General features: G+C 46.0%; 1 protein-coding gene across 3 annotated transcripts in view; it reads right to left on the bottom strand.

Annotated features, from left to right (window-relative positions):
* Window positions 1–2,849: 2,849 nt before the first annotated feature.
* Window positions 2,850–16,563, bottom strand: part of LOC121293167 (aldo-keto reductase family 1 member D1-like) — a 56,093-nt gene continuing 42,379 nt past the window's right edge. For all 3 annotated transcript variants that reach the window (XM_041215930.1, XM_041215929.1, XM_041215931.1), the window contains 3 exons: window positions 12,106–12,271; window positions 3,335–3,417; window positions 2,850–2,892 (listed from right to left, as the gene is read on the bottom strand). In XM_041215930.1, the coding sequence (XP_041071864.1) occupies window positions 2,850–2,892; window positions 3,335–3,417; window positions 12,106–12,271 (292 nt within the window). The remainder of the gene's footprint in view (window positions 2,893–3,334; window positions 3,418–12,105; window positions 12,272–16,563) is intronic.

The following is a 16,563-nucleotide window of genomic DNA, read 5'->3' as shown; positions in this document are numbered from 1 at the left end:
AACTGTTTGGAACCTTGATGGGAGGGGCCTTTCCAAGTCCTGCTCACCACCCATACGGCCGTGAAGGATGACCCTTGTGGATCCACGCCTCACACGTCAAGCTGACCTCGGACGGAAGTGCTTGTGCAGGAACTTTAACTAAGCCGTCAGAATGCTGACTCTGATTTGGATCCTGTGCTGTGTGGTCCTTGCGGGGGCACAGACTACCAACTCTGCGGTTCAACGAATGCAGGCCGTAGCCTCGCAAGTTAATCGGTCTAAATGTTGGATTTGTAATCATTTTCCTGTTAACCCCTCCTCCTCAGAGATGCATTTTTTGGCTTTCCCCTCAGCTTCTACATGGTCCCTACATAATACAGGGGCCCTCGTTCATCGAACACCCATTTGGAGACAGGAGCCCACCTATGTGGTCGTTAAGGGGCCGGCCTGGCTATGCATCAGGAGAAATTATACCAAGGGTAGTACTCGGGTGGGTGAATTGCCATTGGATTCCTGTGCCTACCTTGCTGATTCAAGCCAACTTACCCATTCCCTCCCTCTCCACAGATGCTGTCAAACCTACTGAGTTTTTCCAGCAATTTTTGTTTTTGTTTCAGATTTCCAGCATCTGCAGTATTTTGCTTTTATCTTAGTGCAAATGGAAGTTTGGCATAGGGGGCAGGAGGGGCCATTGGAGGTGGGTGGGGTGGCACAGCTTGATGTAGGGAGCAAAGGGGGTAGATGGAGGAGCATAGTTGGCACAGGGGACATCAGGAGAACCATTCTAAACTCACATTTTAAAAGGTCCCCCACGGACACCGGCACTGATTGTCTCTCTCTCCCCCCCGCCCTGGAGTATTGTGTGCAGTTTTGGTCTCCTTACCAAAAAAAGAATATACTTGCCATAGAGGGAATGCAGCAAATGTTCACCAGGCTGATTCCTGGCATGGCAAAATTGTCAAATGAGGAGGGAATTAGCCAACTAGGCCTGTATTTACTGGAGTTTTGAAGAATGGGAGGAGATCTCATTGAAACATATAAAATTCTGACAGGGAGGGGCAGACTGGATGCAAAGATGATATTTCCTCTGGCTGGAGGGTCTATAACAAAGGGTCACAGTCTCAGTATATGGGGTAGACCATTTAGGACTGAGATGAGGAGAAGTTTCTTCACTCAAAGGGTGGTGAACCTGTGGAATTCTCTACCACAGGAGGCTGTGGAGATCAAGACACTGACTATAGTTAAGGAAGAAATAGATAAATTTCTAGACTCGAAAAGGCATCAAGGGATATAGGGAGAGTGTGGGAATATGGTTGAGTTGAAATAGAGAATCAGCCATGACCATCTTGAATGACAGAGCAGGCTTGAAGGGCTGAATGACCTACTCCTGCTCCTATTTTCTATGTTTCTATTTCATAAGGATATTCAAAGTCATGATGGGTCTGGTCAGAGTAGATAGGGCGAAACTGTTCCCACTCATGAAAGGATTGAGAATGAAAAGACGCAGATTTAAAGAGATTGTCAAAAGAAGTAAAATTGATAGGAGAAACATTTTTACACTGCTGTGAGTAGTTAGGGTCAGAAATGCCTGAGTGTGTGGTGGGGGCAGGTTCAATCAAAGCATTCATAAGGGAATTAGACTGTTATCTGAAAAGAAGAGCAGGATTACAGGGAGAAGGTGGGAGAATGGACACAGTGACCAAATGGCCTCTTCTGCACCATAACAATTCTGTGTGAATTTGTGACTCAGGTGTCTTTCACTGGAGTGCTGGTCTTCAGGGAAAAAACAAGTCAAACTAGTTGGTTTCAACTGGTCTCAACTAAAACAATTCACATGTCAACTGGTTCCAGTTCAAATGACATTCATGCCAACTGGTTCCAGTTACTTCCAAACTGGTGCCGACTGTACAACTAGAAATCCCAACTGGATTGCTGATGGTTCCAATTAGAATTCCAGATAAGAAAAAAATGCTGGAAAAATCTCAGCAGCATCTTTGTAAAGAAACAGGATTAACATTTCATGTTGATGACCAGTAGTCAGAAATCAGTTTGTTTGATTCCCATTGAAACCAGCTGACAACAGTTGAAATTTCCAACTGATTTTCATTGGTTTTTCACCCTTCAGAGAGTACAACCAACCATGACTTTCAGATTGTTACAGACTGGAACATTGACCAGTTAGACTCATGATGCTTGATTTTTCTGGGCCCAAGCATTATCTGTCCTGTGATGTGTGTGCCGTTATAAGGAAAAGGTTACAGTCAGTGGTGCCAGTGTCTCATTGTAGGGTGTTGCAGTTGCTAACCCGTGATTTGTGCCTCAGTACCTTTTTGGCCAATGAGAAAAGCTTCAGCCCCTATTTCAATAGCAGCTGCCTCCCCTCTGAGGTGCAGTAGTGCTCATGTCACAACATCTTTGACAGTTCAAAACTGTGCCACTTAGTGATGCTCAACAGGACGAAGAAGTAATGCCCATTTTCTCGAGCTTTGCAACTCAGAAGCGGCCAATGATCAGGAACTAAACTAAACCCAGAAATAACTCCCCCTGTGGGTGACAGAAATGTGCTTTCCCTCCAAAACCAATTTGCAACAAGTATAGAAAAATAGTCTATCCAATCAGAAAAGGGCTTTTGCAATGTATTTTCTGAAGAGTTATTGCACTCTATCTGTCAAATGCTCCCGGTTCCAGATGCGATCAAGCAGGACAAAAATAATGCAATAGATTTTCTTTATTATCATTTGTCCTTGTATCCAATCATTTTTCCCTGTTGAGAGTTTGCACAATGTCTGTACTTCCAGCCCCAACTTAGTTCCATCCTGCTTCAGTCAGGGATCTTCCATCCTTACACCTCTCACCACAGACAGCGCGATTCAGTATTCTTCATTGAAAGGATATTCTGGGTGATCCTTCCACCTACAGCAATGGAACAGGCAGTGATGGGTTAGGCTAAGACAATAATATACACCCATGGCCAGACCAGGCTCTGCCAAGTGTGGCTGAGCCACGCAGTTCCATAATGCCCTGATTTGCTGAGTTTGTCATTCTTAGCTAAATGGCAAGGAAACTGGACTCTGTGCCAGTGGAGAAGGTAGATGGCACCTTAATTTACGGCTAATGGTTTCCAGTGACTGCTAATGGAAAGTGTTGCTGGGGGAGAGAGTTTAGGACTGGGATTGGATGAAATCAGCCTGGTCTGTATCGACCAGCATCACAGCCAATGGAGCATCTCTTCCCTGAGCCATTAGCGATGGGTGGGGTTGAACAGTAATAATTACTTTGTTTTTTGAACAGTTGGAGGCTGTATTCAATATGACAGTACAGTTCTTGACAGTGGTTTCACAAATGGGAAACTTACATTAAAAGTTCCACATATCGCTCATTCCTGTTAAGAGCATTGATCTGTTTCATTTCTTCACTTGTCAAAGAAAAGTCAAAAATCTAAGAAATGACAGAAACAAGGAAGAAATTCAAATTTATATTGGTTGAAAGTTACTGAATCTGTGACCTCTCAAATTATTAATTACCTTGAGTTTTCAACCTGAGCTCACTGTGGATCTCACTCCCTAACCAACTCAAACTGATGGGTGACCTGATAGAGGTGTTTAAGATAAAAGAGTGTATCATGTCCAAAAGACATGAAAGAGATCATAAACTGTTTAAATCAAACCTCACGTTCTGCTTATTTAAAAATGGACTTTGCTGGACCAAAAATTAGCTGCTATAGGTCACATGATTCGCAAGCTGCTACAGTTCTGGAAACTCCCAGTAGTAAATACAGGACAAAGCTCAACCCTCATCCTCATGGAATCTCACACCTATTATTATGTGGATCCATTATGATAAATGAAACATAGGAGCAGAAAAGGTCTGTCACCCCAGCCTGGGCTTACAACAAAAAGAGAGCCATCAAAACTTGTTATACCTGTGGAGGCTCTGATAGCCACCATCTATCTCCTAGGGCGAACAATAGATTTTGAGCAGAGGCATAGAAACTGATTGTTACCCTGAAACTGACACATCAATGGGCAACACCACATGACCAAAGCTCCTTTCAACTTTGGAAAGTTTTAATGTTATATACCTGGTATCCCAGGGCAGTCTGCTGTTAAACATTCAGCTTGTCAACACCAAAGCCAGGCTCCAGCCTGGCAACAAAGCCTGGCTTAAGTCTAAATCTCCTCAAAGCCTGGTTCCCTGGAAGATTCCTGCCATTGCCTGTAGCACGGACTAAGTCTCTGTGTACCAACGTCATGTCACTGCTTCATCACCAACTTTGAAGCAATTTGGCAACTCCTGCTTTCAGCTAGCTGAACCTGCCTAAACTTTAACTCCCATGTGAAGGAACCCTCAGTGACATTCCCATGAATTTATAGCTAGGGCCAGGATTTTACAGCCCCGCTGTGGCATGAATCCACCCCGGCGGATGTGGCAAGCCATTTAAATCTCCATTCAGTTCGGCAGGACCATAATATCCCGCTTAGCGGGAGGGGCCGTAAAATCCTGGCCCATATCTTTCATTCTTTTTTAAATTTATTCCTAGATGTGAAACTCTTTTCTATCCTATTTCCTTCGTGTGTACTTGTGCATATGTAGTTACAATAACCATCCCCCAGGTTTGAATGTGTGAATAAATAATACTTCCGATTTAACCCAAAAGAGAGTTTGATGCGAGTGACTTTAAAATTGACTTCACAGACAGAGGGTTTGGGGAAACATGCCACAGCCTGCTTCAAAAATTAAAACACCTCTGCTCGTGGACAAACGGTGAGAAAAAAATAAAGGAGTTCAGTTTTCCTCTCTCCCCTGTCCATCACAAGTGATAGCACAGAGTTGGGGGGGGTGGGGCGGGTAGCAAGGGAAGAGTGCAACAGTAACAGAATGAGAAAGTCAGTGAGAATTTGGTGAAAGTGGGGATGTGGTGCAGAGGGGGGAAAGAAGGTGTTGCTTTTTTTACCTCCAATACTTGTAGTAGACATGCATGGAGCCAAAGAGATAACAAGCAACATAAAAATAAAAGAAAAGGCATAACAAATGCAAAACAAAACAAAAATCCTCCAGATAATAAGAGCTACAGAAATGGGGTAGGAGAAGAAATTTGAAAGCGATATCAGAACATTTTTATTATTGCAGTCAGGAAAAAAATTGTAGTCAGGAGCAAGGCGGGTCTCCTGAGAACTGATAACCAGGATGTTGTCCGTGAAAATTAGGCAGACGTTAAATAATTGCTTTGCATCGGTATGTACAGTGGAGGAAGTGTCAGCAGGTCAGACATCCCAAGGAAACTATCATTGAATCAGGGACAGGCACTCACCAAAATTAATATAAGCAAAATAACAGTAATGAAGAAAAGCAATGATATTGAAGGGGTACAAACCCCCAAGGCCAGGTGGTTTCCATCCCAGGGTTTTAATGTGAATAGGCAAGAACATTGCAGATGCTCTAATATAATCTCCCAAAGTTCTCTCAGTTCAGAACTGTCCTGTTCAATTAGAAAATTGTGCCAGTCAGGCAGCTATTTAAGAGAAAGGAGAGGGGGAAACCAGGGACTTATAGGCCAATAGCCTAACATTTGTTATTGGAAAATTCCTGGAATTTATAATGAAGGCTTGAGTGGCTCAACACCCAGATAAGTTTCAGCATAACAGAGGGAGACAAATTGGATTTATAAAGGGTAGGTGATGTCTGGTGAACCTGATGAAATGTCTTGAAGGGTTGACTAAAGTAGTGAACAAGGGAGTGTCCATACCATATAAGAAGGTATTTGATAAAGTTCCTCATAGAAGACTGTTAGCTAAAATTGAAGCTCATGAAATTTGACGGCAAATTATCGATCTGGTTAGAAAATTGGCTGGATGGCAGGGGTTAGAGCAGGGACAATGGGCAGGTACTTAAATTGGCAGATGTGACTAGTGATGTCCCACAGGGATCTGTGATGGGGCTTCAACAATTCACTATATTAATAACTTAGATGAAGAGATGGAAAGATGGAAAGCCATATATCCAAATTTATTGATAGATTAAGTGAATGGGTAAAATGGTGGCAAATGGATCTTAATGTAGCCAAGTGTGATGTCATTCACTTTGGAGCTGAAAAAGGATAAAGCAGAGTATTCTTAAAATGCTGAAAATCTAAAAACAGAGGAGGTCCAAAGCGACTTGAGAGCCCAGGAACATAGAGCATTAAAATATCATGAACAGGCAGAGAAAATAATCAAAAAGGCGACTGGAATGCTGGTCTCTGTATCTAGCGGGTAGGAGTCATGCCTCAGCCATACAAAGCCTTGGTCCACCCACACCCGCAGTACTGTGAGCAGTTCTAGGTGTGGTGCCTGAGGAAGGATTTACTGGCCTCAGAGGGAATATTGTATAGATTTTCCAGAAACCTGGGGCTGAATTTTCCGCTCAGTGGATGGGCGCCCGACCCGACCGGAATGAGCATAAAATGACGCGTGGTGACATCGGGTGAGCATCCTAATGTCATCGCGCACCGGCACTATATTTTGTCGGCGGGCACGTGTGGGAGTCGAAGCCACAGCCACCAATAAGGGGCCAGTTAAAGCCCTTGACAACTCAACTAATGGCGATTTAACGCTTGCCCGTACAATTTTTCACTTGTCACATGGGCAAAACAGGCAGGCGGGCAGCCCACAATTTGCAAAAACCTCATCCACGGGCAGGATAAAAAGGGCCAGCAGCTTTGCCAGTGTCAGTAGTGAGCAGTTTGGAGATAGTCTGTTGCTGGTTGCTTATTGGTACTTGGCAGCTTCATCTCTGTTCAGGGCTTCATTCTTTCCATGCAATCATTTCAGGACTCATTGGTGTCTCCAAGGCCCCCTGAGGATTCAGACCGTATGAACCCTTCCAGGTATCAGACAGCCTTCCCTTACCCTGGGAATAGGGATTGTGGTCTCTGTTGGAGGCACCTCCTCTGGGGAGGAAGAGAGGGGCAGAAGGGGGAGGAGGCCAGATGTCCCAATGCAGCTTCCAGGGGAGGGACCTGTGGGAGGAGAGACGCAGGCACAAGGGGCACAGGGCCAGCAGGAAGTCTAAGGCAGAAGGGGCCGCAGAAGACACCACTATCTTGCTGCCAGGGTTTACAGGTGGCGATGCAGCTACCTCAATATGTCCGACGTGCAATGCCGGAGGAGGCTCTACCTCTCCAGGGAGAGCGTCACCTCCATCTGTCAGATGATTGGGCCTGAGATCAGCTCCGACTGTGTGGGTGGACACCCCATGCCAGTGTCTCTGAAGGTCACAGTGACCCTCAACTTCTATGTATCCAGCTCTATCCAGGGGTCAGTGGGGGATCTTTCTGGAGTCTCCCAATCAGCTGTTCACAGTTGTGTCAAGCTGGTGACTGATGCTCTGTTCAGGCGGGTATTGACTTTCCTTCATTTCTGTATGGACAAGGCCAGTCAGACACAGTGAGCCAGAGGCTTTGTGGCCATTGCTGGCTTCCCCTGCCAGTTGTCCTCTGACCAGTGGAGCCTGTGCTGGCCCCACCTGGGTCGGAGCAGCCAGTGCCACAGCTGGCATCTCCCCAGTCACCACAGCCTCATCGGAACCCACGGTCACTGGCAGAGGGACGGAGGAGCTGCCGCTGTCATCCTGAGCTCCTTGAGAGGATCCCACAGAGACAACAGGTTCGTGCGCCAATGTGAGGTCGCTCTGGGCCTCCCTGCTCACCATTGATGAATCGCCTGAGGTTAGTACCTGTGTCAGGGTTTGCAGATCCAAGCACAACCCCAGGAAGCCTTGATTCTGTTCCTGGAGCTGCCTCTCCATGAGATTTACCACTCTCTCAATGGAGGAGGCAGCGTGCTCGGCCATGAGGGTCAACACAGTGCTCACGCTCCACAGGGACTTCTCCACAATGGGGACCATGGCACGCTTACCCTCCTGGATCTCCTCCCACACATCTCGCTGGACATCCAGCATCTGCTGCCTAATAGACGACTCCAGAGGCTCATCATCAGCCTTTGACTGAGCATGTTCCTGGTTCCCAGCAGTCCTCCAACTGCCGGCGCCCTGGACGCTCTCTGCTTCCGGCAGCACCTCAAGCGAGTGTGAAGTGCCCTCACCAATGTGCTCCGAGATACCAGACACAGAACTAATGCCCACCGAGGTGCTGGTATCTACACTGGTGCCTGGTTCAGAGAGTGGGTGTGACACAGGTGCTTCTGGAGCCTGGTGGTCCTCCTGGGTCAGGGGTGGCTCCTGGAGGTCCTGACATTGGCTGCTTGGTGGCAGATCTAAGGGAGAAGAATAACATGTCATTAGTTAAAGTCATCACACTCACTGAGCATGCCAGGCACCCTGGTGAGACAATGGAGATCTTCATCATGGTGCCCTTGTCTTTCAATGATCAATGGGGAATCTAGTTTTGAGGCTCCCATCAATGATGAGACTGCACAAAAGTGTTTGCATCATCCGAAACTCTCACCTCTGTGCACTGCACTCATCTTCGCCTGACACCCCAGCCTCTCGATGGCCGGTTGACCAAGGTACATGGCGCCTCTCGAGATTCAAGACCTCCTGCTTGTATCTGGAGAGGATGAGTAGGTTTGGGGGTCCTCTGCCATTTTGTGACCTCTCAATATTGTTATGTGATGTCTTCTACTGAAAGGACAGAGGAGCATTGATTAGTCCGCTCTCTACCTGCAGCTGCATTGCAGCCTGACCAGCCCCAGCTGAGGGACCACCTTGCAGGGCACATCCGGGTTGTGGCCCTCGAGCCACAAGGCACTGAGTCCAAGCAGCCAGGACTCACCCCCTTGGCCAGCTCCGGCATCATTGCCAGTTGGCACTCAGACTCTAACACCCCTGAGCTCCAATGGGGGAATGGCCAGCCCAAAACACTTCATCACACTGACCCACGCCAACACGGTACTCACTCTTCCTGAGGGCAGCAGGTCATTAAACCAGTTCCGGCACGGCACCCCCAGGTTTGCTGCACCACATCGTGGCTGCTCACCCAGGCTGCCACCTCCTTTCATGTCCTCTTTGTAATGTGCATTAGCCTCCTCTTCCCATCTCTGGGGACAAGGGCGTCTCTTCTGGCAGCCACCTCCTCCAGGAGGGCAGCGAGACACTCGTCCGATAAACGGGGGGGGGGCCGAGTGTCCACCCGACCTGCCCTCCCGCCTGGCGTCTACATCCTCATTTGCAGCCATGTCGTTGCAGCAATTCCGATGCGGGCAGCCTCCCTGGCACTGCCTGCACCATTTTTGAACTAGCCGCTGGGTCGTCATTGGACCCAGCAGCCAACAGGCCCCCGCCCACGGCCGCCCCTTCTCGAACATTCTGCAGCCAATGATCACACCGGGCGGGCCTTAGTTGTCCTGCCAGCGCGAAATCACGGTCGTGGCCCAATCGCGAGCGGCGATCTGTTTTGTGGCCACTCCAGCTCACCCCCGCCAAGCCCACCCAGCGATGGCAAAATTCTGCCCCAGACTCCAAGGATTAAGTTATGAGGGGAGATTAAATGAATTGGGGTTGTATTTGATCAAAGTTTTCATGTTACTGTGGGCAATTTATAAGTTAGATAAGGAGAAACTATTTTCATTGGCTAGGGAGTCTAGGACTAGAGCAGGAAGTGAAAAACGTAGCATTAAAACCTTTGAGAGTGAACTTAGGAAACACTATTCACACAAAGGGTGGAAGAGGTTTGGAACTCTCTTTTGTAAATGGTAACCGTGCTAGGCCAATTGTTCAAAGTAAAACTGACTTTGATAACTTTTTTGAACAGAAGATTAAAGAATATGGGGAAAAGTTATGAAGTTAGGTTGCAAATCAGTTATGATCTCACTCAATAAAATAACAGGCTTGAGGGGAAAAAATGGGCTACACTTTTTCCTATGCTCCTGTAATGAAAGATTTTGATAGGGTGGATGTAGAGAAGATACCTTGTAGACAAGATATCAAACCTAGGGGCCATGAAATAAGATAGTTACTAATAGTCATTTGCTAGTACAAAACTTCAGTATTGTTGAAAAAAAGCTTTTCGTCTTGCACTCATTCACAAGAATACCAAATGTAAAGGGAACAACAATTTATACTTTATGAGAAGAGAGTGCTGATTGGTTGGCACTGAGGATGATTTTCCAATCTTCACTAGATACAGGGGAGGTACCGGAGGACTGGAGAAATGCAAATGTAGTTCCATTGTTTAAAAAGGGATCAAAGGAAATGCCAAACAATTATAGGCCAGTCAGTCTTACATCGGTGGTGAGCAAATTAGTAGAATCAATCCTGAGAGATTGGATTAACTGTCATGTGGAAAGGCATGGACTAGTCAGGGATGGTCAGCATGGATTTGTTAAAGGAAATTGCCACAAATTTGAATGAATTCTTTGAGGAAGTGATAAGAAGGGTTGATGAAGGTAGTGCAGTGGATGTTGTGTACATGGATTTTAGCAAGGCATTTGACAAGGTCCCACATGGCAGATTGGTCAGGAAAGTAGAGCCCATGGGATTCAGGGTAATGTGGCAAACTGGATGAAAGGTTGGCTTTGTAACAGGAAACAAAGGGTAATGGTTGATGGATGCCCTTGCGAATGGAATGTTGTCTCAAGTGGTATTCCACAGGGCTCGGTGTTGGGATCCTTGCTGTTTGTGTTATATATTAACGATTTGGAAGTGAACGTGGGGGGCACGATTGGGAAATTTGCAGATGACACAAAGATTGGCCGAGTAGTGGATAGTGTAGAGGATAGCCATAATCTCCAAAACAATATAGACAGGTTGGTGGAGTGGGCGGTAAAGTGGCAGATGGATTTTACCATAGAGAAGTGTGAGGTCATATGTTTAGGGAGGTCAAACAGTTATAGGGATTACACAATAAATGGGAATATACTAAGAGGGGTAGATGAAGTGAGAGATCTTGGCGTACAAGTACATAGGTCCCTGAAGGCAGCTGTTCAAGTAGACAAGGTTGTAAAGAAGGCATATGGAATGCTCTGCTTCACTGGCAGAGGTATAGAATATAAAAGTAAGGAAATAATGTTGGAATTGTATAAAACACTGGTGAGGCCACAACTGGAGTATTGTGAGCAGTTCTGGTCACCACATTATAGGAAGGACGTAATAGCTCTGGAAAGAGTGCAGAGGAGGTTTACAAGAATGTTGCCAGGGTTGGAAAAGTGTAGCTACAAGGAGAGATTGGATAGGGTGGGGTTATTGTCCTTAGAACAAAGAAGGCTGAGAGGTGACTTGATTGAGGTGTACAAAATTATGAGGGGAATAGATAGAGTGGACAGGATAAAATTGTTTCCCTTGATGGAGAATTGTAGAACCAGGGGACATAAATTCAAGATTAGTGGCAGAAGGTGTAGGGGGGACATGAGGAAGAACTTTTTTTATGCAGACAATAGCGGGCATCTGGCATTCACTGCCCAAGTTGGTGGTAGAGGCAGAAACTCTAAACTCTTTTAAAAAGTACCTGGATCTGCACCTAAAGTGCTGTAAGCTGCAAGGCTATGGGCCGGATGCAGGAAGGTGGGATTAGAAAGGGCACCTGGGTATCCTCAGGCTGGCATGGACAAGATGGGTCGAATGGCTTCTTTCTGTGCTGTAACTTTTCTATGGTTCTATGGCAAGGGGACTCTGATTGGTTGAGGCATTGCCATGGAGAATGCACCAGATAACTGATAACTGACAGTTAACTGCCAAGCTTTGTTTAAATTGAAACCAGGCAGGCTGACTCTGGTCAAGGCATTGCACAAGGGAATGAACAAGGGGATGACTGCCACCTATTTTGTTCAGTTGAAAAAGGCGCAATGAGTGTAAAGCTTTGGCATCAAGTGTCATTTTTCTGCAGTATTTACTAATAATAATGTTTTATAATAAACAATGCAGAAAAGTCTTCTTGCCAGTTTAGTTATAAATGGGGAACCTGGAAGAAATAGTTGAGGTGATTAGCACAGACACACTTAAGAGAAACTTGGACACGTAGATGAGGAAGAAAGGGATAAAGGTACATTGAAAGGTTTAGATGAGGAAGGCTGGGAGAAGGCTCATCTGAAGCAGAAATAGCAATATGGATCAGTGCACTGTAGCTACATCTCAATGTAAAATACGCTGAAATAAATCAATAGCTCAGTATAAAGGAATTAAGCAAAATCATACCTCAAAGTTCTGTTTAATGCGCTCTGGGTTAAAGCTTTTTGGAATGGCAACTACATTCCGCTGAGCCAGGAAACGCAGGGCAACCTGGGCGCTGGTCTTCTGGTGCCTGGCTGCCACAGAGTTTAGGACAGGATCATCCAACAAAGAGGGAATCTTGGTATTCACCCTGCGGGCACAGACAATGCTGGTGGTTAAAAAAAAAATCCCCCACCGATTCCCCGAGAGTGCCACTTTTGTTGGGTACAGTTCCCTAAGCTAGCGGCTGCCCCTCTGCTACCTCACCCCATTATCATTCTTCAGCCTGTGAGCCAGGACAGTGACTGTGGCCAGTTAACCCAGGACAAAGTGTGTTTTCCTGGGTGTGTACAGCCCAGCAGTGTACTAGAAAGTGACACCTATTTATTCATGGCATTGTGTTTGGAGCCCAATTACAAGTATGACTGCGAGTGTGATAAAAAGAAAGACGTTTATATATTTGACAATCCGAGGATGTTAATGCTTTACAGCCAATTAAATACCTTTGAAGTGTTGTGATGTCATAGTTGTGATGTAAGAAACACAAGCAGACAATTCGTACACAGTAAGATCCCCCAAACGCCAATTAGATAAACAAACAGGTTTTTTCATTCATTCACGGGATATGGGCTTCGCTGGCTGGGCCGGCATTTATTGCCCATCCTTAATTGCCCTCGAGGTGGTGGTGGTGAGCTGCCTGCTTGTTCTAGGGGAGATAAATGAAGGACCAGGCCCAAGGGAGAAATCCCATTTTCGTCTTCATATTCCTGCTATGGGATCTTTAGTGCTTGCTTGAGGGGGCAGTGGGGCCTCAGCTTAACGTCTCACCTGAAAGATAATGTCTCTGACCGTGCAGCACCCCCTCAGTACTGCACTGGAGTGTCAGCCTAGATGATGTGCTAAAGTCTCTGGAGTGGCATTTGAAGCCACAGCCTTCTGTCACAGAGGAATGTGTGCTATTCATTGAGCACTAGCTGATACCTGACGACCTTGAAGACAGGGGGATCTGTGCTCTGACAATTCGACTCAGTGTTGCCGGTTACTGAAGGAGAATAATTAGTCAGGATTCTGGCCCCAGGTTATCTTGTGTTTGCTGTTGGAAACTGTACATGTGTGGAATCATGTAGGGCAGGTTTATGGAGGTAAAGTGCTATCAGGGAGAGAGAGATATTTCCCAGTCCCAAAGCTGTAACCATTTTCATTGGGTGGGATCTTGTGCTCTCCCCTATGGGGAGCTTGCTGGCAGGGAAGGCATTTAATCAGCTGGGAGGGTGGCTGATGGGAACCTGACCATCTTCCCACCTCCAACCCAAATCTGTCTGGGTGGAAAGGCTTGTGGGCAGTCTTTCCGCCCCACTGCCAATTGCAGTCCTTCAATGGGCAATTAATATCCATTTAAGAGCCTCATCCCACCACCGACATTATTAACCCAATGATGATCCTAGGCCTCGGGTGAATGTCATATCAGCAGCAGCCACCAGATCCCCAATGGCGCTGCTGAGTAAAGAAGACTGGCCAGCCTCCTATTGGCTGACAGTTCTCAGTGGGCAGGATTTGTGCTCCCAGGGTCCTTGATCCCAGTGAAAGACCCACTACCGGCCTGTTAAGTGCCTGAGTGGCACAAGATGTGCCGGGCCTTCCCCAAAGAGCGAACAGAGGGCTCTCAAATGGCTCTCCTGCCGACGGCTGAGACCCCATCACCTCCACCAGAATCCACCATAGTGCCCTTAGAGGCAAGGTTTGAACTTTGCTGAAATGTGACCCTGTGAGTAGTGCAAAGGTTGGGAGATAGAATGTTAACCTCACTAATGAGGGTTTAGAGTACCTGAAATGGGGATGGATTTGTGGTTATCTAACTGATTATTTTTTATTTATTTGTTCACAGGATGCGGGCATCACTGGCTAGGCCAGCATTTATAGCCCATCCCTAGTTGCCCTTGAGAAGGTGATGGTGAGCTGCCTTCTTGAACCGCTGCAGTCCATGTAGTGTAGGTACACCCACAGTGCTGTTAGGGAGGGAGTTCCAGGATTTTGACCCAGCGACAGTGAAGGAACAGCAATATGTTTCCAAGTCAGGATGGTGAATGACTTGGAGGGGAACTTCCAGGTGCTGGTGTTCCCATGTATCTGCTGCCCTTCTCCTTCTAGAAGGTAGTGGTCGTGGGTTTGGAAGGTGCTGTCTAAGGAACCTTGGTGAACTCCTGCAGTGTACCTTGTAGATGGTACATACTGAGGTCACACTTGGCCAAATGTGGTTTTGATGTTAAGGATAGTCCCTCTCACCTCACCTCTGGAGTTCAGCTCTTATGTCCATGTTTAAACCAAGGCTGTAATGAGGTCAGGAGCTGAGTGGCCCTAGCGGAACCCAAATTAAGCATCAGTGAGTAAGTTATTGTTAAGTAAGTGCCGCTTGATAGCACTGTTGATGACCCCTTCCATCACTTTACTGATGATGGAGAGTAGACTGATGGGGCGGTAATTGGCTGGGTTGGATTCATCCTGCTTTTTGTGCACAGGACATAGCAGGGCAATTTTCCACATTGTCAGGTAGATGCCAGTGTTGTAGCTGTACTGGAACAGCTTGGCTAGGGACACTGCCATTTCTGGAGCACAAGTCTTTAGTACTATTGCCGGAATATTGTCAGGGCCCAGAGCTTTTGCAGCTATTGCTGTTGGTCATAGATTCTACCCTACAGAGTAAAGGAGGTGAACTTACAGCTTACCATGCCAAAATATGGATTCCAATCACTGCAGAACCTGAGACACAATGACTGACTTTAACCTGCACGCACTGACAGAACACAAGAACACAACACATGAACACAAGAAATAGGAGCAAAGTGGGCCATTCAGCTGCTCAAGCCTGCCCCGCCATTCAATAAGATCATGGCTAATCTGCCCCAGGTCTCAATTCCATTCGCACCAGTTCCTCATAGCCCTCAACTCCCTGATATTTCAAAAATCTATCTACCTCCTCTTTAAATACTTCCAGTGATCTAGCCTCCACACCTTTCTGGGAAAGAGAATTCCAGATATTCACTACCCTCAGAAGAAATTCCTTCACATCTCAGTTTTTAATGAGCGTCCCCTTATTCTGTAACTACGTCCCCTAGTTCGAGAATCTCCCACTAGTGGAAACATCTTCTCAACATCTACCCTGTCAAGCCCCCTCAGAATTTTGTACATTTCAATAAGATCATCCCTCATTCGTCTAAACTCTAATGAATAAAGGCCTAACCTGTTTAGCCATTCTCGATAAGTCAACTCTTTCATCACAGGAATCAGCCTAGTGAATCTCTTTTGAACTGCCTCCAATGCCAGTATATCCTTTCTTAAATGCAGGGACCAAATACTCCAGGTGCGGACTCACCAACACACTGTACAGTTGTAACAAGATTTCCCTGTTTTTAAACTCCAACCCCCTAGCAATATAGACAAAAATTCCATTTGCCTTCTTAATTACTTGCTGCGCCTGTATGCTAACTTTGTGTTTCATGCACAAGAATACCCAGATCCCTCTGTGCTGCATTTTTTGGAATCTCTTTCCATTTAAATAATAGTCTGCCTTTTGATTCTTCCTAAGTGCATGACCTGACACTTTCCTACATTAAGCTCCATCTGCCACGTTTTACCCACTCACTCAACCTGTCTCTATCCCTTGCAGATTCCATATGTCCTCATCACAACATGCCCTCCCACCTATTTTTGTATCATCAGCAAATTTGGATACATTACACTCTGCCCCCTCCTCCGAGTCATCAATATAGATAGTAAATAATTGAGGACTGATCCTTGTGGGATTCCACTAGTTATGTCTTTCCAACCTGAAAAAGACCCATTTAATCCCGACTCTGTCTTGTGTGTGTTAACCAATCCTCAATTTATGCTAATACATTACCCCCAATACCGTGAGCTCCTATCTTGTGCAATAACCTTTTATGTGGCGCCTTAAAAAATGCCTTCTGGAAATCCAAATACACTACATCTATCGGTTCCCCTTTATCAACTCTGCTTGTTATATTCTCAAAAGACCTCTAGCAAATTTGTCAAACATGACTTCCCTTTCACAAATCCATGTTGACTCTGTTTGATTGTGTTAAGCTTTTCTAAATGTCCTGCTATTTCTTCCTTAATAATGGACTCTAGCATTTTCCCAATGCCAGATGTTAGGCTGACTGGCCTATAGTTCCCTGCTTTTTGTCTCCCTCTCTTCTTGAACAGGGACGTCACATTAGTGATTTTCCAATCCGCTGGGTCCTTCCCAGATTCCAGAGAGTTCTGGAATATTTTGACCAACGTGTTCACTATCTCTGCAGCCACTTCCTTTAAAACCCTTGGATACAGACCATCAGACCTTGGTGACTTGTTTGCCTTTAGTCCCATTAGTTTGTCAAATACTTTGTCCCTCATGATAGAGATTGTTACAAGAACATTAGCTCCTTG

This window comes from Carcharodon carcharias, chromosome 21, assembly GCF_017639515.1.
Source record: "Carcharodon carcharias isolate sCarCar2 chromosome 21, sCarCar2.pri, whole genome shotgun sequence".
In the NCBI taxonomy this organism is placed as follows: Eukaryota; Metazoa; Chordata; class Chondrichthyes; order Lamniformes; family Lamnidae; genus Carcharodon; species Carcharodon carcharias.
This window is presented reverse-complemented; position numbering and strand designations above follow the sequence as displayed.